Below are 25767 nucleotides of genomic sequence, written 5' to 3'. Positions count from 1 at the left end.
CACCTGAATGAAGCTCACAGACCACTGATGGTCCATGGACCACGTTTGGGAACCTCTGGCCTGCTCAGTTTTTTGTCCGGATTGATTTTTTAAGTGTTAAGGTTTTTTTTACAAATTGTTGTATCCTTGAAATTGCTATGCCTTGAAATGTTATTGATATTATTGAAATGTTCAAATGCTGTTTCTGTGTTGTGCAGTGATCCACTTGAACTTGCACTTTTTTTTGCAAAAATAGCGTACAAATTGAACTGTAAATTGAACTTTCCTTTTTTTTCTTTCACTTAGGAATACGACAGCCGTGTTCACACCACATCATCACTGTGGAGTTCACAACTGTCAACAGACATACATGAGCCCTCTTTAGGTGTTATCAATGTCTAACTATATAGGAGCTACAGGGTCATGTGTGTCAGCCCTGCCCCCTCCATCCTGACATTATAGTGCTGAATGGGCTTACAATGCCACTTCAGACCTTCCTCATCAGTGTCAAAAAGTAGAGCTGGCATGTGCAGCTTTGTACCTCCTACAAAGTTAGATATTTATAACACCTGGCCTATTATCTCAAGTCAATGGGCAAATGTGTAGGAATACATACAACTGGAGGGGGGGGGAATAATGGAAGTGCCCTCTGTGTCTCAACCATGATTATACAGTAGGGCCCCACTCATATGGCAGATTACGTTCCAGACTCCCACCGAAAAGCAAAACCCGCCAAAAAGCAGAACTCCATCAATAAAATGGTGCCCGATCTCCGAAAAACGTCATAAAAGCGGAACAAGCGCCGTATGAGTGGGGCCTTACTCTAATTGAAAGCTGCCGTATTAGTGGAACGCCGAAAAGCGGGGCCCTACTGTACTAGCACTGATACCCATACAAATGCCATTGGAGTGGAATAAGCAACTGGGGGGAGCAACTGGGGGGGCAACTGGGGAGGGACTTAGGCCTGACTGTTATTACCAGAGCAGTGGGGCTCTCAGCCTGTTGGCTAAATCCCTCATGGCTATAATCTCACCTGAAAAGAGAAACCACATGCTTTGAGTGATGTGGTTGTTTCCAACAACAGTATCCCTGAGAAAAAATTATGTTTAGTGTTCTACATAACCACATGGTTTGTCCATATCATATTCTTCTTCTTTCTAAATATGGCAAGTACAGAAAGAGGTCCAAATGTGGGGAAGCAGCAACATCACAATTCAGATAATGTTAAATACATCAGATGTATGAAGCATTCTCCTAAGTTGGCAGGTAAACTCACACACATAGTTGTGTATACGTGCATAGGAGGAGGTTTGTAAGTGGTGAGGTCAAAGGAAAATAAAATGCAAAGTATAGACTGATACGTTAACTTTTAAATGTATGTAAATCCATTCACAAAGCAAAGCAGTCTCAACGATAATACAAACATCCTGGCATTGGTAAGCCAGTTGATAATTTGTTGGTCTTTAGGGTATTGCAAAACTGTTGTTTTAACTGCAAAAGCCAACTAATATAGAATATGGAAACTATTGGATATGGAAACAGTTGGAAACTATTATTATTAGTGCTCTACAACTGCTTAAAGTTTCTATGTTGTGTATGCATATATTAAAAGCCTTTGGTTAGCATTAAATATATATGAATCACAGAACCATAAAACAGTAGAGTTGCAAGGGGCCTATAAGGCCATCGAGTTCAACACCCTGCTCATTGCAGGAACCCAACTTAAAGCATACCCAACAGGTGGCTGTCCAGCTGCCTCCGGAATGCCTCCTGTGTTGCAGAGCCTACCACCTCCCTAGGTAATTGTTTCCATTGTCGTACTGCTCTAACAGTTAGGAAATGAATCCTGTGTTAGTTGTTCTGTGAGCTTGGTGAATAAGAAATAAGTTAGCATAGAGAATTAAACTTGAAACAGAAAGCAATTCCATAAGTTAATTAAAGCTTTAGAGACACAAAAATAGTACATGATTTTTAATCATGTCTGTTGATATCAAAGCTCAGGAAGACAAAACACTTGTTTGATTAAGGTAGGAGGACTGAATCAAGTGTCAAGTTATTGATAAACAAAAGCAAAACCCCCAAGGAAAGCTTGTTTTGTTTATGGGAACACATGTTAAATATAGTTTGTGGTAAAGGTACCATAGTGATGTACCAGTGAAAAACCACAACAGAAGCTTAATCTGTACATCATACAACTATATTTTCGTTTTTATTTCTAGTTTGACTCCAAATAGTACATCACTCCTCCATGTTCCCTTCATACTGATAGAGCAGTCTGAAACAGTTAAGCACAGAAAATATAAACTTGACCAAATACAGTCCACCAAGTTTTATGTCATGGTGTCCTTATATTCAATCAGTAATAGTTTATTATCCTGGGAAGATTCCTCTTGTTTTGCTGCCTGCATTCATGTGGACTGCATAAAAGAGTAACTATTTCATTCTTTGGGGAGCAGAAAATCCAATTTCACCACTTTTAATAGTTTACATGGTGACTACAAAAGCAGGCAGCTTTCAGTTATTTTGCTGTCTAAAGCTAAAGACATGATGACACTTTGTCCCCATCCTGCATCCAGAAGCCAACTGGACCAGCAGTTGAATCTTACTTTGACACTAGCAACACGATGCCATCCTCCACTGCATCTGAGGCAGCAGGCCAGATTCGGGCCCAGGACAGGCCATGTGGCAACAGAGGGGAACAGTTAGAGGCCTCATAAGTAACAGCCAGGGGCTGCTGCTCCTGGCTTCCAGCATCTGCCACCTGAGGCTGTTGCCTCACTCTGCATAATGGTAGGGCTAGCCTTGATTACATTTTAAAACCATGCATTTATTCTAGTAAAGTTTGTGTATGATTTTTTTAAATACAAAGCAATATAAGCAACATTGGCACATGAACATAATCCAGCAGTAGTATTTTTCCTATTTATTTATTTATTTTATTTTATTTATTACATTTATACCCCGCCTTTCTTTTCATGATAGAAACCCAAGGCGGCTTCCATACGGTTCCCAGGCGGTCTCCCATCCAGGCACTGACCAGACCTGACCCTGCTTAGCTTCAGCAGGGAGCTGGCCTCATGTGCCTTCAGACCATAGCCTGGGACTTAAAGACAAGTAATAGTATCAGTGAAATGTGTGGTTATTACTTTGGGTGTTTTTCTAATACCATAATTCATATATAGGGGTCATACATATTGCTGGACTCTCATCAGCCCCAACCAGCATGGACAATAGTAAGGGATGATGGGAGCTGTAGTCCAACAACATTTGGAGGGCACCATGTTAGCAGCCACTGCCCCTCTTTTGGCTTTTTTTTGAAAAAATCTACATTTGGGGGTCCATTTCCATACTTATCTGAAAGAAAAGCCCTACTTATTGCAGAGGATTCTGTGGATATTGCAGAGCGCAGCACTCAGAGCACTAGTCAGATTTGTCACCCTAAATGACTTGACAACATGCTTTGACACACAAAAAGTTGAATGTTACAGAAGTTCATTAGTAATGTATCTTTCAAGAAAAAACTTGTCTGCCATTACTGATATTCTCAATGAAGTACTCTAAGGTTCTCTGGAACACAGTTTGAAGACCACTGTGTTAAAGTGCTTCCCAAAACTATTACAAGTTTTTACTACTTGATGGTCATGCTCCACAAGGGCAACCAAAATGCAAGGGAAGCATGGACTCAGTTCTAGTCCCAACAGGAAAATGCGGTTGTTACAAAGTGAACATGATAGAGAAAAACACAAAAAGAAAAAAGCACAGATGTTCTGATTAATTCTGGTGACCTACCAGTTAGTATCCATTTAGCATTCCACAAAACGAAAGTTCTCATACTGAATCACAACCACCATGGAGGCGGGGGAGGGGCACTACTAACCTGGTTGATCATTGTCCGTTCCTACTTTTGCTGGACTTGGTGCCATAGGAAGGGGTCGGACAGGACGAGGCTTTGGAGTTGGGGGACAAATTTTTTTTCTTCCAATATATTCTACATAAGTTCCTGGGAAGTCCCCCCTTTCTCCAGTAGTTTCGTTAAAACCATTCAGCCAACCAATTTCCTCAGGTTTTTCTTCTTCCCCGTCATTGAATCCAAGGGCAACTAGAGTACCTTTATTCACAGTTAAAATATCTCCCAAGTGCAAATCAATGTCTTCTTCTCGTTCTTTTTTGTAATCATATAAAGCTTTGTACTGGTATCCTTCTGCACTCATTTTGGCAAAGGTCTTATCTTAACATTCAGTTATTTTAGTGAACAGCAACACAGTGCTACTCGGTTTTACTACTACTTGGTATATACAGTTAATGGAGTTCTAAACAGAGGAAGTAATGTGTCAGTTAGAAGGGCTGTAACACAAACATGTATGAAACACCAGAATCTGTGGTTGTACAGCTGATGTTGTATGTGTGTCTTTACATTTAATCAGTGAGAAGTCAGAAGAATGGATTTTTATTTATTCCCAGCTAGTTCCTTTTCAGATTTGCTTGGCACTTATGGGCACAGTTTTTCAAGGTGGGCTGAACATTACTCCTTGCTGCACCTCCTTCTGATGTACTTGCCGTAAAATGTTCGCTTTTCTTAAACTTTTTGCGATGGAGTTCTGCATACATACTTTACCTATGGAGAAAAAACATTCAAACAGGAAATTAATGCAATTACTCCAACTGCCATTTAAGGCTTTTACTATGGTTAAGCTCAGGTTCTAGGGGGAATTTTTTTTTTAAAAAAAGGTATGTGGTCACAGATCAAAAATTATGATGAAAGCCCTGACAAAACTGAAAGAATTCCAGAGGGAACACTAGCTCAGAAAAGGATCCCTTTGTCACATAGAGGATGTTCCTACACTAACTGTACTCTTTTCATAAAATGGACAGGAGATGAGTGCTCTCTACCTTCTGTGCTTACATTAAAGGCTAGCTTCCAGTGCACTATTATTTATTTATTTATTAAGCTTATAAACCGCCCGACTAGCAATAGCTCTCTGGGCGGTGAACAAAGTACAGTAAAATCATAATACAATACCACAGGACATAAAAACAATAAAAAATCAATTACAACAATTTGTATAAATTTAAATTAAACTAAATTAAAATGCTTCGGTGAAAAGAAAGGTTTTCACTTGGCGCCGAAAAGAAAACAGCGTCGGCGCCAAGCGCACCTCCACGGGGAGACTGTTCCACAATTCGGGGGCCACCACCGAGAAGGGCCTAGATCTTGTCACCACCCTCCGGGCCTCCCTATGAGTCGGGGCCCGGAGGAGGGCCTTCGTTGTGGAACGTAGTGTACGGGCCGTTTCATATCGGGAGAGGCGTTCCAACAGGTATCGTGGCCCTGCTCCGTATAAGGCTTTATAGGTTAATACCAACACTTTGAATCTAGCTGGAAGCTTATTGGCAGCCAGTACTTCCTTTTGAGCTTCATCTACTCTCGAAATAAAGGCCATTCCAAAGCCATTCTGTTGGAATTAGCTGAGACATCACTGGGAACAGCAGTGGGTAACAGGGCCCAGCAGGGTGGGGTGGCATTGATACCTGACTTCCCAATGCAGAGGTTATTTCCAGTAACTGAGAGGGAGAGGAGCAAGGTGGTCAGGAATTCAATGCAGTGTGCACATAGCATCAGGAGTGTGGGACTGGCTCTGCTGCTGCACCATGCCAGCCTCTCCACCGCCTTACCCCTTTTGGTTTCCAGCAATGACCTCCATGTTGGGAAGCCAAGTAAGCAACCCCACCCCATCCCACTGGCTGCTATTGACTGTGAAGTCTCCCTAAAAAGTACATGTATGATTAACCTTAATGCCCAAGTCATCCCTGGTATCTGTTTAGTGCAATTCCCCCCTCAAATTACTGGATTCCTATTTGACACATATCATTACAGAGGAGCTCAAGTTATTTTATTTATTTTATTTATTTATTTATTTCATTTATAAACCGCCCGTAGCTAATAGCTCTCTGGGCGGTGTACAAGGTTAAAATACAATATTACAATAAAATCAATAACAAATAGCAGCAAGATTTTAAAACTAGAACATTAAACATGAAACATAAACGTTAACATTAAACATTAAAATGCCTGGGAGCATACCCAGGTCTTAACCTGGCGCCTGAAAGAAAGTACCGTAGGCGCCAGGCGTATCTCCTCTGATAAGCTGTTCCACAATTCGGGGGACACTACAGAAAAGGCCCTGGATCTAGTAATAATCCTCCGGGCATCTTGATGATTTGGTACCCGGAGGAGGGCCTTAGATACTGAACGAAGTGGACGGGTAGGTTCATAGTGGGAGAGGCGTTCCACAAGGTATTGTGGTCCCACACCGTGTAAGGCTTTATAGGTCAAAACCAACACCTTGAATCTGGCTCGGAAACAAATAGGTAGCCAGTGCAAGCGGGCCAGGACAGGTGTTATATGTGCGGACCGATTGGTCCTCGTCAGCAACCTGGCTGCCGCGTTTTGCACTAGCTGAAGTTTCCGAACTGTCTTCAAGGGCAGCCCTACGTAGAGCGCATTACAGTAATCCAATCTAGAAGTTACCAGAGCGTGAACAACTGAGGGGAGATCATCACTGTCCAGATAGGGGCGTAGTTGGGCTACTAAGCGAAGATGGTAAAACGCGTTCCGTGCCACCGAGGCCACTTGAGCCTCTAGCGACAAGGAAGGATCAAAAAGGACACCCAAACTCCGAACCTGTTCCTTCAAGGGGAGTGTAACCCCATCTAGAACAGGATGAGCATCCACCATCTGGGCAGAGAGAGAGCTCACCAACAGTGTCTCAGTCTTGTCAGGATTGAGTTTCAGTTTATTAGCTCTCATCCAGTGCATTATCGCGGTCAGGCAACGGTTCAGCACATCAACAGCCTCACCTGAAGAAGGTGAAAGGAGAAGTAGAGTTGCGTGTCATCAGCGTACTGATGGCAACGCACTCCAAAACTCCTGATGACCGCACCCAGAGGCTGCATGTAGATGTTAAAAAGCATGGGGGACAGAACCAATCCCTGAGGGACTCCACAATGGAGAGTCCAGGGAATCGAGCAATGTTCCCCAAGCACTACCTTCTGGTGACGATCCGCTAAGTAGGAGCAGAGCCACTGCCAAGCAGTGCCCCCAACTCCCAACTCCGCGAGCCTCCCCAGAAGGATACCATGGTCGATGGTATCAAACGCCGCTGAGAGATCAAGGAGAACCAACAGGGTCACACTCCCCCTGTCCCTCTCCCGACAAAGGTCATCATACAGGGCGACCAAGGCTGTTTCAGTGCCAAAACCAGGCCTAAAACCGGATTGAAACGGATCCAGAAAATCGGTTTCATCCAAAAGCGCCTGGAGCTGGCCAGCGACCACCCGCTCCAAAACCTTGCGCAAAAAAGGGACATTTGCCACCGGTCTGTAGTTGTACAAAACATCTGCTCTTCTTATGTTCTTATGTTCTTATCTGGGTCCAAAGAAGGTTTCTTTAAAAGAGGTCTTATTACTGCCTCCTTGAGACCACCAGGGACTACTCCCTCTCCCAAGGAGGCATTTATCACTTCTTTGGCCCAGCCAGTGGTTACAGCCCTGCCAGCCTTCACCAGCCAAGATGGGCAAGGGTCCAGAGCAGACGTGGTCGCCTGCACCATTCCAAGCACCTCGTCCACTTCCTCGAGCTGCACCAACTGAAATTCATCCAATAATACAGGACAAGGCCGTGTTCTGGACACTTCAATGGATTCATCTGTCATAATGTCAGAGTCTAAGTCCCGACGGATGCATACAATCTTATCCCGGAAGTGCTCCGCAAATTCGTTGCAGCGGGCTTCCGATGTTTCCTTAGTCTCATGAGGGCCAGAATGTAAAAGCCCTCGTACCACCTTAAAAAGCTCCGCTGGGCGGCAAAGAGATGCTCTAATGGTGGCAGCAAAATAAGATTTTTTCGCCGCCCTAACTGCTTTTACGTACAACTTAGTGGAAGCACTATAAGATGGGAGAAGGTGGGAAAGACGGTCCCTCCATCCCAACCACTGAACCATTGAAACCTAATGGTTCTCCAAGTACAGGCAGCCCACTGATGTCACAGGACAGCAGCTGGAAACAAAAGCACAAGAGTCTCCAAGTGTATCAGTTCACCCTTAATTTCTTTCAATCAATGCAATGTGAGTGGCTTCATACCTTGTCTCTTGTGATTGATCATCAGAGCTTAGGCTTCAAGGAGGAAAATCCACTCCCTCTTTTTTTTGCCAACACATACAAGCACGCACACACACTTCCCTAGTGAAGCAGTATACTGCATTTTCTTCCATCCCTGCTATAGTGTTTTACCAATACTAGTGCTTTACAAATACATGTCATGAACATAATTGTCTATACTCTGCACCTGCTCACATTCTCCACTATTCCTACGGCTCTTATCTTAAAAATCTCCTACATTCTTTTGTGTCACTGCTCTTTTCCCTACTGATCTACTGTCTCCAATGTTGAAGGCAAAAGTGAGCAAGAGGACTTAAACTTTGGTGGGCTTAACCCTTGGCATTCTCCTAAACACACCTTCTTGCTTTGGGATGGTTTTTTTTTAGAAGAAGCATTGCTCTAACACACTTTTTTTCTTGCAGGTAAAATCATGTCTCCATTTTTCATTTCCTCAAAAAAAAATTTAATTGCATGGTTACCATTTTTCTATGAAAACTTTAACATTCCTTTCATATTTTGATACAGATTTCCCACAGTTTTATTTAACTGTACTTCAGCTAACACACCTAGGCCACCTATGGAGTAGTATTTGGACAGGTTGGGAGAAATGGTAAATACTTAATTTAGACCTGAAGCAAACGATGGGGCTGGACCATTTAAATCATGTTGGTGTGATTGAAAAGTTTAAAAAGTAATATACACATACTAAACACTATAGAAATCCAGAACAGCGTGTGCCTTATAAAGTTTTTATTATTTCACCTGTTATTGATTCTGCAGCTATAGAAAAATCAAAATTCAGCTCATAATCTAATTGCTGCATTGCTATACCAACAAGTACTCACACAATGAATGCCTTCTAAAGAGAAAAGCAAAGTGTCTTCAGGGGGCTATGTAATTCTAGCAGGTGAGACTTTTTACAGGATAATAATTTCTTCCTGTTGCATTTTAATAGTCACTCTGCCATTTCCTGCTAGTATAACGAATAATGGTTATGTGAAAATTCCTGCTGATGGATTAATTCTGCCAAAGAAGTCCGGAAGATGCATGGGAGCTGCAGTTCCCATGATTTTTGCATGATACAGCATGGTTTTGGAAATTCTGTATCTCATGAATTATGACTCATAGTAAAATGGATATGGTGTCAAATCCTATGTTTTCAAAGTTACAGAAACCATTTACACCTCTCAATATGAATCAGGTATTCTAGGATCAAAAAACCTTCAGTAGAATTAAGGTTCTTACAAATTCATTTGTGCTTCAAAAAGCATGAACATCACGAGGTTAAGGAATCATATTTATTTTCTGCATTATGTAAGTGAAGGAGGTAACCATGTTCTATACTGTGACATATTGTGCTTAGCCTCCATGCACCCACACTTTCTCTTGGTCTTCTGTCACCAGTCCTCTCCTTCTGCAGGGCTGCAGAATCAAGTAAGCAAAACCAGAGACTACAAATCAAAAGAAATCATGTAAGTTCCTCTCACCCACCCCACCCTCTCTCTAACATGTGCATACATACATAGAGGGCAACATGCAACAGCACATCACAATCAAACACACACTAAAACAAGATGAAGCTAACATTATGGAAAGAAGCCTGTGGTAAAAAAGAATATTGTACATCAAGCGTGGGGAACCCAGCCTGCAGGCCTAGTTAGGCCTGGCATGGGTCCCAATTTTACCTGCAAGACTATTTTCCCTAAACCACACCCACCTGTTCCACACCTGATGTCATATGAGACATCAGGTGTGGGACATGTAAGAACACAGCTCCAAAGGAACCATCAGGCATTTAAAGTGAGCTCCCAATTGTTTCTTTTCAATTGGCACTCACTGACAGCACCTATCAGGGCTGATAATGAGCCACACTGAGATCAGCTGCAATATTGCAGCTTAGGGCGCTCACTGTCAGAGCCAATCAGCACTAAAGTGAGTGCTTCCTTGTCCATTTGGAGGTTTGGATTCAAACCACACCTGCAAATGGTCAGTCTTCCTCTGCAGCTCACTTTCAGCAAGCCCCTTTGAAGTTGCCACCTGATGTCATAATGATGTCAGGCGACTGACATGTGGACAGTCCCACCCATCTTTCAAGATGGCTCACAGAGGATGGTGGAGGCTGACTTAAGTGTTATGTGCGAACCAGCACTCGTGTTTGGTTCTCTCCAAAAAAGCTGTGAGCTGAAGCTAAGGTTTGTTCTTCCTGCACAGCAAAGGGGTAGAGTCGGTGCATTTTGATCAGTCATGGTAAGCCATAGTTTATTGCAGACTATAGTTTACCATGATGTGCAAACCATGCCAGGACTTAATGACAAATTCAGGAGACATGCGGTACAGCTCATTGGTGTCACATGCAGAATCCTGAAGAAAATGTAGAAAGGGGTAGGGAACCTTTTCTGATCAGTGGGCCAGATCCCAACCTCCCCCATCCCCCAGGGCCACCCACATGCCAGTCACCTGACATCATTGTAACATCAGGTGACAACTTCAAAGGAGCTTCTTGAAAGTATCATATGTCACATGAGTAGCAGGCATGATTTAGGGGGTTCCATTGTCTGAGTGTTAATTTTTCACATTTCTACAATGTCCCAGTAACAAACAAAATACAACCTCCCACAAGGAAGATGTTGAAGCTTAAGATACTGGGATCCAAAATAGTGATGGTACCACTGTTAACCTCTTTCCTCCTACATTGTTGTGACCTGCCCTGAGATCTTCTGGTGAAAAGTAATAAATTTAGTAATAGTAATAATAATAAATCCAGCACTTTTCTTTCCTATATACATAGAATCATAGAATAGCAGAGTTGGAAGGGGCCATTGAGTCCAACCCCCTAAACCCATACAAATAACTTTTTATCAAACATTTCAATAGACATAACTGTTCTGTTATTGACATCAATTGTTCCACTATCTTATAACTTTGATGGGATGATCAGTTGTATATATTTGATAACTGTATCAGTGTGTCTATAGGAAGATGAATAATTGGCTCCACAAGCAACAGCAATGACACAGATTCAGTAGTAGGACAAAATATTGGGATAAATTTCTCAATATAACTGATTGTTATTGATAGATGTAAGTGATTAGGAAACTTTAGCATATACCTACTTATATATATAGACCTACATTCTGCAATCATGTATGAGAGGTGAAAACAGAGCACAGAATCCAATATCTATGTCTATTGATTAATGGATTGTAGATTGTAATTAATTCTAATACGTCCTTTGGTTTTCATGATCTAAAAAACATTGGATCAGGTCCGGCTCCAAAGGGCAGCCAGGTGGGGCCCTGGCTGACGACCTCTGGAGCTACAGGGGCTCCTGAGGGGCCCCTCCGCTCCCCTTCTGTGATTCGCAGCAGCATGGCTGCCGCAGATTGCATGGAGAGAGCTCCATTCCCTTGCTCAACCTACCTTTCTCGGCTGTTGTGCACGCAGCACTGCCCTTAACCAAGATGGCGGCCAAGGTTTCCCTAAGGGGTTGAAGCTTCTGCCTCCATCTTGGCTGATGCCATGCATGCATGCTATGTGTGCGCATCCCTGCCATGAACCAAAATGGCGGCAGAGGCTTCAGCCCATTAAGGAAACCTGGACTGCCATCTTGGTTGAGGGCAGTGCTGTGCGCGCAACTGCACAACAGCTGAGAAAGGTAGGTTGAGCAAGGGAATGGCGGGTGCTCCAGAGCTGTCGCTGTGAGATCTGCAGCAGCGATCCTGCAGCGAATCACAGAAGGGAAGTGCCAGAGCCCAGGGCAGGCTTTTGCCCAAGGGCCCCGGCATGTCTGGGGCTGGCCCTGCATGGGATTTTACACCATGTTTACTCATTTTTAAATTGCTTTTTAAAAATGTGTTTTCTAAATGTGTATATTTGTTTTTAATGTTTTAATTGTTGTAAACTGCCCAGAGAGCTTTGTCTGTGAGGCAGGATATAAATGCAATAAATAAATAAATAAATATTTTCCATGTTTCATAAGATACAGAAAATGGCACCCTACAACTCCCATGCACTGGGGAAATTATGGGGAAGCCTAATCAATTACAACAACCAATAATCAACCATCAACAGAATTTTCATTCAAAACAGCTGCATTCTGTTATTTGGCTGAGTGACTATAAGCTAAAAGAGCATTTCTATGCATATACACAATGTCAAGAAGAGGCTTTGTACCAACCACCATCTATCAACATACCGTAATTAAAAGGTGAAACTACCGGAGGAGGAGAAGAGAAACAGACCTGCTGCAAACGTAGTCCCTAGAAAAACTCTTGCTTTGATTACCATAGCTGGTTACATTTTTAACAGTTACTAAGCTCTGTTAACGATTTCTATTTTTCCTCCTCTATCATTCTGTTGCATACCTCACTGCAAAATTGGCCCTTTGATTCTGAAGACACTACAAATGCATCACGTAGCTTCTCTACATAAGTTCTTCTCCATGTACTCTACAGTCATGTACTCTACAGTCTCTAATGTGCTTAGAAATCAAGAAATGAACATGAATTACTAATATATGCCACTTTTCTCCACTCCCTGGTATTCCCAAGAGAACTTTCTTTGGAGACCTTAATAGAAAGAGAAATTATGCACTGAAAGAATGGGTGTATGAAGTTGTATGACATGCACAAAAACATCTAACAAAATGCACAACCAAAACTCAGGGATAAACTTCTTAGTAAGAAGGAAATATAGATCATTATCTGTGCAATGTAACACTCAGTAAAGACCCTCAAATAGAAAAGGAAACACTTTCTATAGATGCAGCATGCAGTTTAGCAATACATTGCCACTGCACCTAAGGGAGAGTCCTATTGCCCAGGCATCCAGTTGGTTACTATAAGAACAGAATCCTGGACTAGACAGGCCTTTGGTCTGATCCAGCAAGGCTCTTCTTATGTTCTGATGGATGTTGGCCAACCATCTTATATTGGATTTAGGCTCTTGGAGAATAGCGCTAGGGGGATTCATAATTAAAAGGTTATGCACCATAACACACACCCCAAGGAACTGAACACTTTGCTATTAATTTTGAAAGTTTTCTGATTATTTTATAACTTTTACACCTATACACAGGAACACATCTGGAACTGAAAAACAGGGAGGAGGGATGCATCCTAAGTATTAATTAAATTGTTCTACAATCATTTCTGTGTACACTGTTTTGCTCTCTAATTCCTGCAACAAACAAGCAAATGCGCTTAAACACACCTTGACTTGAGAGTCTGGAACACAGCCAACACTAAACTAAATATACACACACCTTGTAACAGAAAATTAACACTTCCCCAAATATCTCAAATGCTTTGAAATAATTATTATCATGTTATGAAATAGTTTCAGTTCAACAAGCACACAAGAGTGTGAGGAGGCCTACTCACTTTGTTTTCATTGCCACAAGCATTTTGGAAGATTGTCAAATTGAGTTCTCTAAACATTGTAAAATTTGTCTACTTTAATCTATTTTCCCCCTCCCCTCAGTAGAGGAAGAGAGAAAGCACAGTCCCCTCACCCCAAAAACACTCACCAGTAAATTTAAAAGGGAGAATTGATTATAGATGAATATAGATGAACTATAGCAACAACTCTCTTAAACCTCAGGATAAACAGTGACAAGGGAAGAGGGTGACCAAAGCACCAACACATTGTTTTGTTAAATGCTGAACTTCCATGCACCCAAACAGGTCGGCGCTAGGCATGCCGGGGCCCTTGGGCACCAGCCTGCTCCAGGTCCATGGTGCTGGAGCACAACCCCCACGTGGAACTAATAACCCCCCCGCGCATTCCACCTATCCCTAGCACTCCTATAAATGACGTTCGCACTATGCATGCATGCCTGTCATCAACCAAGATGGTGGCGGAGGCTTCCCTAAGGGACTGATGCCCATGTTACCATCAACCAACACAGTTGATGGTAGACATGCGTGCATAGCATGTACATCATTTATAGGAATGCTAGAGGTAGGGGAGAGTAGGTGGGGCATGCGTGGCCCACACTAACTATATGGGGGAGGTGTCTGTGAGCTCCCTCTCTGCGATCTGCCACAGCATCGCGAGCTGACATTGCCGCGGATCGCAGAATGGGAGCACTACCCTCCCACCCTAAGGAGGAGCCCCTCTGGGCCACAGGGGCCCTTGGTCAGGGCCTAACCTGGCTGCCCACTGGCACTGGCCCTGCACCCAAATACTAATGCATTCCCCAACACAGCAAAAAAAATGCCTTTTTGTTATCTGCTAGTACAGACTTAAATTGGAAATCAGGGCCAAGGAATTGTCTTGCTCAGCAAACCTCTAGTAGTTAAACCTATTCTTAGGCCAGCAAACTGCTGAATCTTACCAACACAGTCACAGTGCCCCAATACTTCCATGACAAAAAATACAGAAATATTGCAGCATTTACTATGACAAGAAAAAATTTATCATGAGAAAGCCTACTGCTTTCTTGACCTAGACATTTTAGTATGAATATTCAAGTTCTAAAAATATGTTGAAGTGCTATTTGCTCTGCCTAAGACATTCTTATGACCTTACACATTAAGCAACATTTTTTTAAAAAAACACAACCCAATTTACTTGTTACATTTACTCTTTGTGTGTTACGCAAGCCAATCACATTTTACCCAAAATTAAAACATAGACTCCAGCTACGTAAACATATCATAAACAATCCTGAATTATAGATGTTTATACAACTTAGAATGCAATTCTCTGCACGCCTACTCAGAAGTAAAGCCCACTAAGTGCAATGGGGCTTACACTCTGGTAAGTTATTATAGGACTGTACATTATCCATAATACTACATGCAAACATCATTACTATCTTTTAAATAAAATGGCACTGGATTTGCCTGATGAAGAAGTAGAATAATTAAATTTATGCGGTCCAAGTTTATCTTTTGGGTAGTATACAGGTTTTCATTCGGAGGAGAAATGAATACATACAGAGTTTAAATTATTTCTGAACATGGCTTGTGTAAGGGTATAGAGTACTATTTCATGCTGTCAGGCAATCAGTCTCTCTGCCTCAGCACTGTATACTCTTGACTCTTAAGAGTCTGAGCTCTGCTGGACAAGATCCTTTAACTAACTGGTACCTTATACATGCAAAGCATGTGTTCTACTATTGAATGGTGCCCATCACAGCAACACATATCCAATTTTTTAGACTTTGGATTCATTCCTCAAAAACCTTCAGATTTGCAAAGTCAATAGGACAACTCTAGGATGTTAACGCTAAAATTGTATAATTGCTGTCACAGGAGTAAGTTTCATTGAACTCAGTAGAACTTACTTCTCAGTAGACAGGCATGGGATTGCACCTGTGAAAGGCATAGCCTTAAGTCATAATAGCTCCTCCTGTTTGCACTATAGACACTTTACTAGTTTCTTTTTCAGTTATACATCCAAAATAATGGATTGTATGTAAATTCCACTCAGAGTATACCCACTGAAATTAATGGACCTGACTAATTTATGTTCATTAATTTCATTGGGTTTGCTCTGAGTAGAACTTAGATGGAAACAAACCAATGTTTTGACTTTTAACATTATGGATTCCCACATCATAATTCCTCTGTTACTAAAAGTATAATCAGTTATATTCCAGCAACACATACCATTTGAAAATGCAACACTTTGCTTAAATCTATTCTACAATTCCTTTTGCACTTGTAATCTGAATGCCCAGAATTCCTTTGCTTTTACAAACACTACCATGCCTCTTACATCCTCTTCATATCAGTGCAGTCACATTTTAATCTAACTGGTTACTATAGACCTCCTGCATGGGTGACAGCTGCAGGAGTGAAGTCCTCAAAAACCATTAATCAGAAGACAATGATGATACAGACAGAATGAACACACATATCAAAAAGTCAACAGCCAATCAAAATTAAAAGAACCTTAAACAGCTGATACATGCAGACACTCAACATCTTCTCTGGATATCTAGCACCCCAATCCTAAAAGAATTACTTCAGGAGTAAATCTTAAAATCAATGTACTTATTTGCTAATCAACATGTGTTGGATTTGGATGCAAATTTCAATTGTCTCTGTAGTAAAATAGGGTATAATTACTCTGAACAGTACAAGTATATTTACTAGTTGATTTGGCAAGTAATCCTATGTACTTTCAAAAAAGTCACAAGGCCATTTTATTGCACCACTTTAAAGATATAGCCTTGCAAGAAACACTTTAAGCCTCTGAGATTTCTTGTTTGAGGGGTTTCTCAGACGCTAAACTGCTTCAAAGATGTTCACATAAAAAATAGATGGATCTAAATTATGTCAGAAGCAATCAAGAACAAGCAGGAATTGTTTATTAGAGCTGAATGGTGGGTACTCCTCAGTGAAAGTAAAGAGCACCAAGGGAGGGATGTATGGAGTTTATATCAATCTCTTGGTGAGAGCTTGAGTTTGGAGGCAGCAGCCTAGATGTGAGTAGAGGAACACACTTCTGTGTGACTGGTGTGTGGGAGATTGGGTGTTTGTTAAAACATGGCTCTGCTGGTGGGTATTTCTATTGGATCAGTGTCCTCTGTGTGTTGGGCAGTGTATTCAAATATACTGAAAAAGGAAAATGATTACTGCATTTGTGTATGTGGTGTGTGAGGGTAGTAAGGTTTAGTTGTCTTTTCAGCTGCCATTTTGTTTTATAGATTATAATTATTTATATAATTGTTTATTGTTAATTTTTAATGTTATTATATGATGCTGTCAGGCTCAGGTCTTAAAGGCCCAAGCTTTGTAATTGTGATGTTTTCTGCTGTAACTGTGATGTTCTATTGTTATGTTTATTGTTGTTCTTGTTGTTTATTGTTTGTAGGCCACTTTGGGATTCATTTGAATGGGAAGTAGCATAGAAATACAATAAATAAATCAACACCATAAACCATTAGCCAAAATAGCTATCTTGACTAATGGATAATTACTTTTAGATAAAAGTAAAAGCAAGCATCCTTCTAAGTATTATTTGTACAGTAATTATTATGAATGTTCTATTCCACAAGCATCCCTCACAGAATACACCACTGCCATGCAGTCAAAGGGTCACCTAACGGCCAAAATTACTGAGAGAGAAGCTGCTTGCTTTCCAAAGATTTCAAGACCAGAATCTGTATCCCAACCTGCACCTCATAATTGCCACAACGATCTGCACACACAATTCTACCAATGCTTGAATGCAAGAAATTGGCAACAGAAAATACAAAACTTTCTTCTCCCCCTCACTGATTGAAATCCTTCAATCAGCCATTTGTTCCTTCAGAACCCGACACCTTCAATTTCCAGGAAAGCCACAATACAGTAATAAGAGTTATTCTTCTAAAATGGCATCAACAAACACAAAGCAGTGCTCTCAATAACACAAGAAGTTCAAGAAGTTCTCTTAACAGCCCATTTCTCTTCACTGAAAGTTAGCTTACACAGGCTTCATATAACATCAGTGTCATGAATTCAAAAAATTTACTAAGATCTCCATGTATTTAGAATAGGGTGGCCCACATTTGTTTATTTATAAGGGAAATTAAAGTTTTTCAAAAAGACATCTGCAAGTCAAAAGCCAAGTAAGTTGAACAATGTTATGCAAATTCTACACTTGCAGTATGAATGCTTTATAGGTATGTAGCAGAAAGCCATCAGATACACAATTAAAATTCCTATCAGGAAAACAGTATGAAGCAATTTTCCAAATTAAGTTCTGCAGATCGGTCACTTACCCAGAGAATGAGATTTCCGTGTCAATATTTAGCAAGCTTTATTTAGCATCTACCAGTCTAGCACCTTGCTACACTCTTGCCATTGCACACTGTCTAGACTCTTCTAGACCAAAAAGTGCCATTCACTCTTTGATTTGCTTTTTAAAAAAACCCATAAACGAGCAATGCACTTCCTCACCATGTCAGTCAGTGTGCGAAGTCCACAAAAAGAACGGGGAAGGGGGGGGCGCAGCAGGCAGAAGGGAAATGTGTTCTGATTTTGAAGCATAACATCAGCAAATGGATTATTTCTTCCCGGCTTTTTAAATGACTTGATTAACAATTCGCCTAACCACAATGCAATTCAGTGCAGCTTTAACTCTGCCCGCCACCACCGCCCTTCAGAAAGGGAAGCAAGAAAGAAGGAACATGAGAGTATTTCATCTGGCCATTCCTCCACCCTCTCTTCCCCGCAGTCTTCCCAGTTCCTGGGGGAGAGAGACGAGGCACCCCTAAGGCTTGCCCTGCGTGTCTGCGGCTTCGGGTTGCTATAAACGCGACCAGTACGAGGGCGGCAGTCATCAGCACCCTTTCCTAGACGACGTCCCACTGAGCTTTTGCTTCCCAGAGAGGGAAGCCAGCGGTGGGATTGGGGCTTGCACGGGGAACTTCATGAATCGGGTCCCAGCGGTGCAGGAGGCAGCTCCGCTACTCAACTTCCTCCACCCAGCAAGCGGGACAGGGGAGACGGGAAACGAAGGCTTGCAGGTATTTGCAGCCGCAAAGTCTGTCACGGGAGGGAAAGAAAAAGGAGCCTGGGCGAGAGGGAAGTCCGCCGCCGCGCACTCCCCTTTTCCCCGGCTGCAGCAGGAGGCCTCGCGCCGCCGAACAGGATGTCTGTTGCCCAGCCGAGCGGCGCCCTGGCCCGACAAACGCCACTTGACCCCCCCCCGCGTCCACTAGGCCAGCAACGGGGGGGGGGAAGGCTCGCGCAGGCGGGCTCTCACCTTCGGCTGTCACACACACCCGCCTGGGCCTCAGCCACGCGTCGCTGGAGCGGGGAAAGGGAAAACGAGTCCGCAAACCCTCCGTCTTGTTTTTCTTCGCCGCTACCACTGCCGCTACCACCGCCACAGCAGCTGCAGCAGCCGTCCTACTTCCTTCGCCTCAGCCCCAGCTAGGAGCCTGAGCCCAGCAAGGCTGGCTTCCCTCCCAGCTCGCCTCTCGCCCCGCCTCCTCTCCCTCACCCCTGCCAACCCGCTCCGGGCCTTGGGGACCAAAGCGCCGCCTACCCGTCCGGCTAGGCTGTTACGCCGGCTTGCTGCTGCTGCTGCTCCTGCCGCAGCTGTTGTCTTCTCCTCAGGCTCGGCGGTTCCCGCTTGCCTCCCTGCCTGCCGAAAATGTCCCACTTGCTGCAGCTGCAGGGCGCCCGTCGCGGTCCATTCCCCTCAGGTCAGGTGCTGATGCTGAGAAAAAATAGCCGGCCATTGACCCTGAGAAGAGCTGGCAGGAGCGAGGCTGGGGGAGAAAGGTTTGTGTATGGCGTGGAGGGGAATCCCCTCCAAGGGAATGGTTAGCCAGGCGCCGCAATATGCTGGCCTTTTCTCGCTCAGGCATTCCTTCCTGACACCAGATTCTAGGTTACATCATGTTATTTTAAAATCCAGTTGCATCCGCTTCAGGGGTAGTCGTCCAAGTTCTGGGGGCAGAGTCTTAAACCCCCTTGCTTTTTTGGGAGACAGGTCCCTGCAGAGCTCCTAGGTCTCCAAAATCCAATGAGCCAAGCAGCATGAAAGAGGAGTGTATTAGCCACTGAGAGGAGTCTTCTAACTTGCTTCCTTTCCTTTCCTGCTGATTGGAGCCAGAGTAAAAGGAGTTTCTATTAGTTCCTCCTTCAAAAAGCCAAGTTGTGCAGAGTGAGAATTCTGTAATTGAAGAAGAAGAGGCATGAATCCTGTTGATACAGCATCCCATCTACTCATCAGTCAGTTTGGTAGCAGCAGGAAATAAATGTGCAGACACTGAATTCAGTTATTCGTGCAATATCTCTTGACAGTGAGAAAGGATAGTCAAATGGTGACAGTGACAGAGAAGCAGAAAGCAGTATTCAACCCTGGTCAGATTATTCTATAATCTTAGAAAGCTGTGTAATTTTAGAAGGGGGCATGGCTGTGACTGTCATGCAGGGACCCTGCACTTCTGAATTTGCCACTACATTACTGGTCTGCATATGTTTGATTTGTCTACTTAATAAGGCCTCCAACTTTTTCTCTGCTTTTAACAGCTGCCTGAAATGTACACACCTGCCCCCCTACCTTCATCTCTAAATCGGGTGCAGCCCTCCAGATGCTTTTGGACTCCAACTCCCAGGAGCTTCAGCCAACATGGACAATGGCCAGGGACAAGAACATAAAAAGAGCCCTGCTGAATCAGTCCAGGGATGCCTAGAGGCTACATTCCCGTTCTCACAATGGCCTATGGGAAGCCCACAAGCAGGACACAGGTCACAGCAACCCTCTTCCCACATATAATTCCCAGCAACTGGCTAGCAGAGGCATTTCTGCCCCCGACACTGGAGGTAGTACATAGCCTTGTCCACCCACAGCCTCACCCCTCATCTTCCTCCTGGTAAGCAACAGAAACCCTCTTGCCAAGAAGCTAGGGTAGTGGCTCTGCCACATCACCCAGCAAGCTACTTCTGAAATTGTGCAGTATGTCAGATACTGAAGGAAGTTGCAGTTCATGGCATTTGTGAAATAGCAGGAGGAATATACAAAATTGAAAGAAATATGTTTTCATTCAGATCATGTCCCTTTAGAAGAAAACAAGTATATGCATAAATTGCCTATGTCAGGACTGTAGAGTTGATAGAACTTGTTGTAGCATTGGCAATCTGGCTCAAAACAGTTTAAAGATCTTTTCAGATGCAGGACTTGGGACTTGACTTTAGCTCAAACAGGTACTTGGAGGCCCATTTCTATCATATAGTTGTATGGTGATAATGTTGCTGGTGCAACCCACCTTACCTCAGGCTGGGATCCATTAGTGTGCCCTGACCCATCAGTTGAAGACCAATGATGGGGATGGGGAACCCATAATCCTCCAGATGTTGTTGGACTCCAACTCCCATTAGTCTCAGCCAGTATGGTCAGAGATGGTGGGAGGTGGAGTACACTCACATCTGGAGGGCCATAGGTTCCCCATAGGTTAAAATGATAGCATAAGGAGAGTTAAAACAAAAAGACAATGCAAAATTAAGTAAATGCTTGTGTTTTTCATTTGCTTCTTCTGTGCTGCAGATTTTGAAAAAATGAATATTATGCGTTGTAATAATTAAATGTCTCCTAAATAAAAGGAAATTCATTTCTTATGACATGTTGATATATCTTAAGCTGCATTTGATATATCCTAAGCTGCAACAGGAGAATGATGTGTCATGGTTGCACAGTTGCTTCCTAAAAACTGTCAGGGCAACAGACCTCACTGTAAAGGTCTGTCCTGCAAAATCTAAAAATGTGACAGTGCAGTCATAATGCTAGCACATTGTCAGATTCAAAATGAGCGATACATGCTTAGACGTGTCAGGAACTTCTAACTGCACTATGAGCAGTTTAGGCTTGCAAAATGATAAGACAAGTACAGTTTAAAAGGAGGTGGGGTAGAAGGGACGTGTTCAGTGTTGCCATATATTAGCTCAGGCTATATATATTCACTATGTTACCAAATTCTTCCAAGCTACACAGGAAGTGGATTGGACTGTGAAAGACCAATCCAAATTGTGTTTGCATTTTTACAAATTTGTAGGGCACTACAATATCTTGGAGAGGAAGTTAAGTGTCTTGCTCCCCTGATGCATTCACTATAGCTGCTCAATTTTCAAAGTTTTCAAAGTTTGATAGAAATATCTGGGCTATAGGTACGTTCTTAAACCGCAAGGGTTTTTTTTGCCTATTAGTGAATTTCTCTGCTTTTTAATCTGGGAGGTAAGAATGGGATCCTGTGAAAATTTGCTGACAATGTATTGATCATTTGCATGCTTATTGAGTTCAGTGGTGTGACCCAGGTTGGGAGGGGAAGCACTGATGAGGGCGACACTGACTTTGAGGACTGGGGTGATGAGCTGGGAGAAGGGACTAGCAGCGAGCAGAGCTCACAGCGTGCCCAGACTCCTGACAGTGTCAGTTCAGTTTCCCCCAATCCTGGCTCCCCTGCTGAAGTGCAACCTGAACTGTCAGAGACTGCCCTGTTAGAGACTGTTCCATTAGACATACCCCCCTCACCCATGCCAGTGATGCTGTCTTGTCAACCTGACATTCCCCAGCCAAGCGCCCCACAACTTCCCACACTTGAGCAGACAGATAGCCCCCACCAGTCAGAGGGGGAAGCTGAGATCCATCCCCCATTGCCTGCGCTCAGAGGCTTCAGAGGCAGGAAGTTCAATGGATGGAGTTGAGAAGGAGCCTATGTTTACAAGTGAAAACCAAGCCTACTTAAGTTGACTCAGGGGAGAGGCTAGTTGCTGAGTCAACATCTGAGAGTCACAAAGTCATGCTTAGTCAGTGTTAGTACAGGGCAAAAGTTCCCTGAAAGCATAGAGAGGTTAGAGAGCTGCAAAGCTTTTGGTGTATCTATAACTTTAATAAAAAGAGAAAAAACCACAGACACGTCTGCAACTGAGTCCTTCGACAACGGGCAGGACATTCAATGGGATTTACTCCCCTGCAATCATGCTTAGGATAGGTAAAACTGACCATGGGGGGATGCGTAGGGGAGGAGGAGGGAAGGGAGGAGGAAGGGCAGAGGGGAGGAGGGGGAGGGGGGGAGGGGAGGAGGGAAGGTTGATAATGTGCATGCTTTTTGAGTTCAGTAGGATTTACTCCTGTGCAATCATGCTTAGGATACATGAAACTGACCATGGCGGAGGCGGAGAAGAGGCTGGGAGGGAGGGATTAAGTAGGCAGGGGAGGAGGAAGAAGGGAGGAGGAAGGGAAAGGAGAGGGGAAGGAGGGGAGGGAAAGGAGAAAGCGGGAAGGGGAGGGGAAAGGCAGATCTGATCATTTGCATGCTTATTGAGTTCAGTGGGATTTACTCCCATGCAATCATGCTTAGAATAGGTAAAACTGACCATGTAGGAGAAGGGGGAGAGGACAGGAGAGGGAAGGGGCAAAAGGGAGGGGATAGGAGGGAGGAGGAGGGAAGGTTTGATCATTTGCATGCTTTTTGAGTTCAATGGGATTTACTCCTGTACAATCATGCTTAGGATAGGTGAAACTGACCTGGAGGAGGGGCAGGGAGAGGGAAGGGGGAGAGTAGGGGTGGAAGGGGAGGGGTAGTGTTGAGCCCCAGCTGTCTCATGAGGCCCAGGGAGGGAAAAGGCATGAGTTTCAGGTTCCCCAGCATTCAGAAGGTGCGGAGGATCCAGTAGTTGAGTCTCCTCAAGACCTTGGGAAAGGGAGTGAGTTTGACTTCATGCCAATTCCCATGGACGGCACTGCCTCTGAAGAGGACAGCATGCAGCCCCCAGACATGCCAGAAGAGCAGTTAGGCGATGTAGGCAAATGTTGTTTCCCACCCAAATTTTAACCAAAGCTGTCACTTGCCACATCCACACCAGTCCTTTATGTCACGTTAGACAGTCATGGCTTTCCCCCAAAGAATCCTGGGAAGTGTAGTTAGTGAAGGGTGCTGAGAGTTGCTAGGAGAGGCCCTATTCCCCTCACAGAGCTACATCTCCAGAACAGGGGCTGACTGTTAAACCACTCTGGCTACTGGAGCTTTGTCAGGGGAATAGGAGTCTCCTAACAACTCTCAGCAACCTTCACAAACTACACTTCCCATATGGGGGAGGCCATAACTGTCTAAATAAAGGTCTGGCTTGGGTGTGGCCTCCTGATTAGCCAAGCCAAACAGCTGTGAGTCTGGCTTTTAGAACACTGACAGTTCTTACTGAGCATGCCCAATGCTATAATAGACTCCAATGTTAATTTTCTTAAATTAATTAAAAATCAGCCAGGCATTTTAAAAACTTTTAAACTGCAGAAGATGGTCAGAGCATGGGGCAAGGTCAGCAATAGGATTACAGGTACTCTGTGAACATGGCTGATCTTTAATTAATTTCTACAAATTATGAGACCACTGACAGAAAAAAGTCCAACAGGGATCTGGATTTTGTTCTCTTGTTTTACATGTTGAGCTCTTTATTCTCTCTGAGTGTTTTGTGTATTGCCATGAAAATGTGGAGGGTTGTTAAACAAGCATTTCTGAGTTCAGAACTATAAGTTTTGTAAGGTTTTGTTTTGAAATGAGTTTATGGGAAAGAGCAGAATGGCATGAGGGGTATTTTCAATTTAACATTGCAGAATGCGAAAAATCCATGCTGACTATAGTATACAGCCACTCTTATGGCTGTAGAATGATGGGGGTATTCAGACAACTTATCCGAGTATAGATATCATAGATGAACATATGTAGACATTGTAATAAAAGGTTGAGTGAAATATATAGGCTGGTAGGATTAAATAAAGTTTTTAAACCCAAAATGAGCATTTTAACTGAATTGTGAAAGGAAACTGGGAATTAATAGAAATATTCAAAAGAGTAGGTTCTAATATCCATGATGGGGACCATCAAAAGAGATTAATTTAGCATTGCATTTTGTAGAGATTGAAGAAGGCGACACCACTGTCATAAAGGTCAGGGACCAAAGGTTTGTAATAAACAAGTGAGAATATAAAGGCATGAGCAAGAGTTTGGAGTGTTTGGACAAATGAGAAGGAATCAGACCTTCTAAATGTATCAGAAGAAACAGTAAGATTGAGACTGCGATCCTATGCACACTTACCTGTTAGTACAACTCATTGAACTCAATGGGACTTCTGAATAGACATGCATAAGATTGCACTGTTAAATCTGGTGTTTTTTTTTTTATTAGAACCTAAGAACATATTGGGAAGGGCAAAAGCATAATCATTCATTTTCTGGCTTCTATTTTAAGAAAAAATCATTCATTGACTGGCATGTACAGTTTAACTGGGGCTAGCACTAATGGAATTTCCACAACATTTGTAGATGCTGCTGGCCAAGCATACCATAGTGAAGTTCTCTTTTTGGTAAAAATCGACAAGAAGAAGAAGAAAAAGAAAAAGAAGAATGTCCACTATGTCTACTCAACATAGACAGGTTTCAGAAATCCAACATCTCCAGACTCCACAATTCCTGAGCATTTTCTAGGCTGATAATTGGGTATCTGAATTTTTGCAAGCACTTAGTAAAATGATTACAAACATTATCTGTAATTGTGACATCTGTGTTTATTTTTCAACATTGTAAACATAGGGCAATACAGATCCTACTTTTTCTAAAATATGAGTAAGTCTTTTGCTGCCAACACAGCCACGATAAAGCATGAGCCACATTATCTCATAGATGATGATTGTACTCAGGGGTGACTGGGGCCTATTCCACCTGGTGGGGCTGCTGAGAGCACAGGGGCATAGCTAGTGAGTGGTTAGGGTGGTGTGGCCAAGTTCCTCCCCTGGGCTCCTTCTGGGAGGAAGGGCAAGTTATACATTTAATATATAAATAAGGAAGCAGTTGTTTTGGTTTTCTCACCATCCTCCTTTGAAAATATACTATAAACACTTAAGCACGGCTGTCTTACAAATAGTTAGCACCTAACTAAACTGGAAAAAAAATGTCTTTCTTTGGTTCAGAAAGGTCCCTGCTGTCACTGTTGCTTCTCTGCTGGGAGAAAAGCTGTAGGGCCTGCACCTGTTCTGGTTCTCTCTCTGTCATCCTCCTTTGCCATGGATATACAAATGATACATTGTGGATTTATGCCAGAATGATCATACATTACTCAGAGGTAAGCCCTCACTGAATTCCATTGCTCTCTGGAAAGTATTGCTCCCTGGTAAGTGTCTACAGAATTGCAG

General features: G+C 43.0%; 1 protein-coding gene and 1 long non-coding RNA gene across 3 annotated transcripts in view; one reads left to right on the top strand and one right to left on the bottom strand.

The window, feature by feature from the left end:
- Positions 1–19215, bottom strand: part of PIK3R1 (phosphoinositide-3-kinase regulatory subunit 1) — a 77291-nt gene extending 58076 nt beyond the window's left edge. The window contains exons 1-2 of one of the 2 annotated variants that reach the window (XM_061619612.1): positions 19126–19215; positions 3857–4594 (exon numbers count right to left, since the gene is read on the bottom strand). In XM_061619612.1, the coding sequence (XP_061475596.1) occupies positions 3857–4190 (334 nt within the window). In that variant the 5' untranslated portion in view covers positions 4191–4594; positions 19126–19215. Of the gene's footprint in view, positions 1–3856; positions 4595–18840; positions 19067–19125 lie in introns of those variants that run through there. The other variant, XM_061619602.1, reaches the window with a different exon arrangement.
- Positions 18653–25105, top strand: LOC133381100 (uncharacterized). The gene is made up of 3 exons (XR_009761622.1): positions 18653–19364; positions 20118–20461; positions 24902–25105. It is a non-coding gene; the product is annotated as an uncharacterized LOC133381100 (long non-coding RNA).
- Positions 25106–25767: the final 662 nt, after the last annotated feature.

Source organism: Rhineura floridana, chromosome 1 (assembly GCF_030035675.1).
Source record: "Rhineura floridana isolate rRhiFlo1 chromosome 1, rRhiFlo1.hap2, whole genome shotgun sequence".
In the NCBI taxonomy this organism is placed as follows: Eukaryota; Metazoa; Chordata; class Lepidosauria; order Squamata; family Rhineuridae; genus Rhineura; species Rhineura floridana.
The sequence above is the reverse complement of the archived record's forward strand: the minus strand, read 5'-3'. Positions and strand labels throughout refer to the sequence as shown.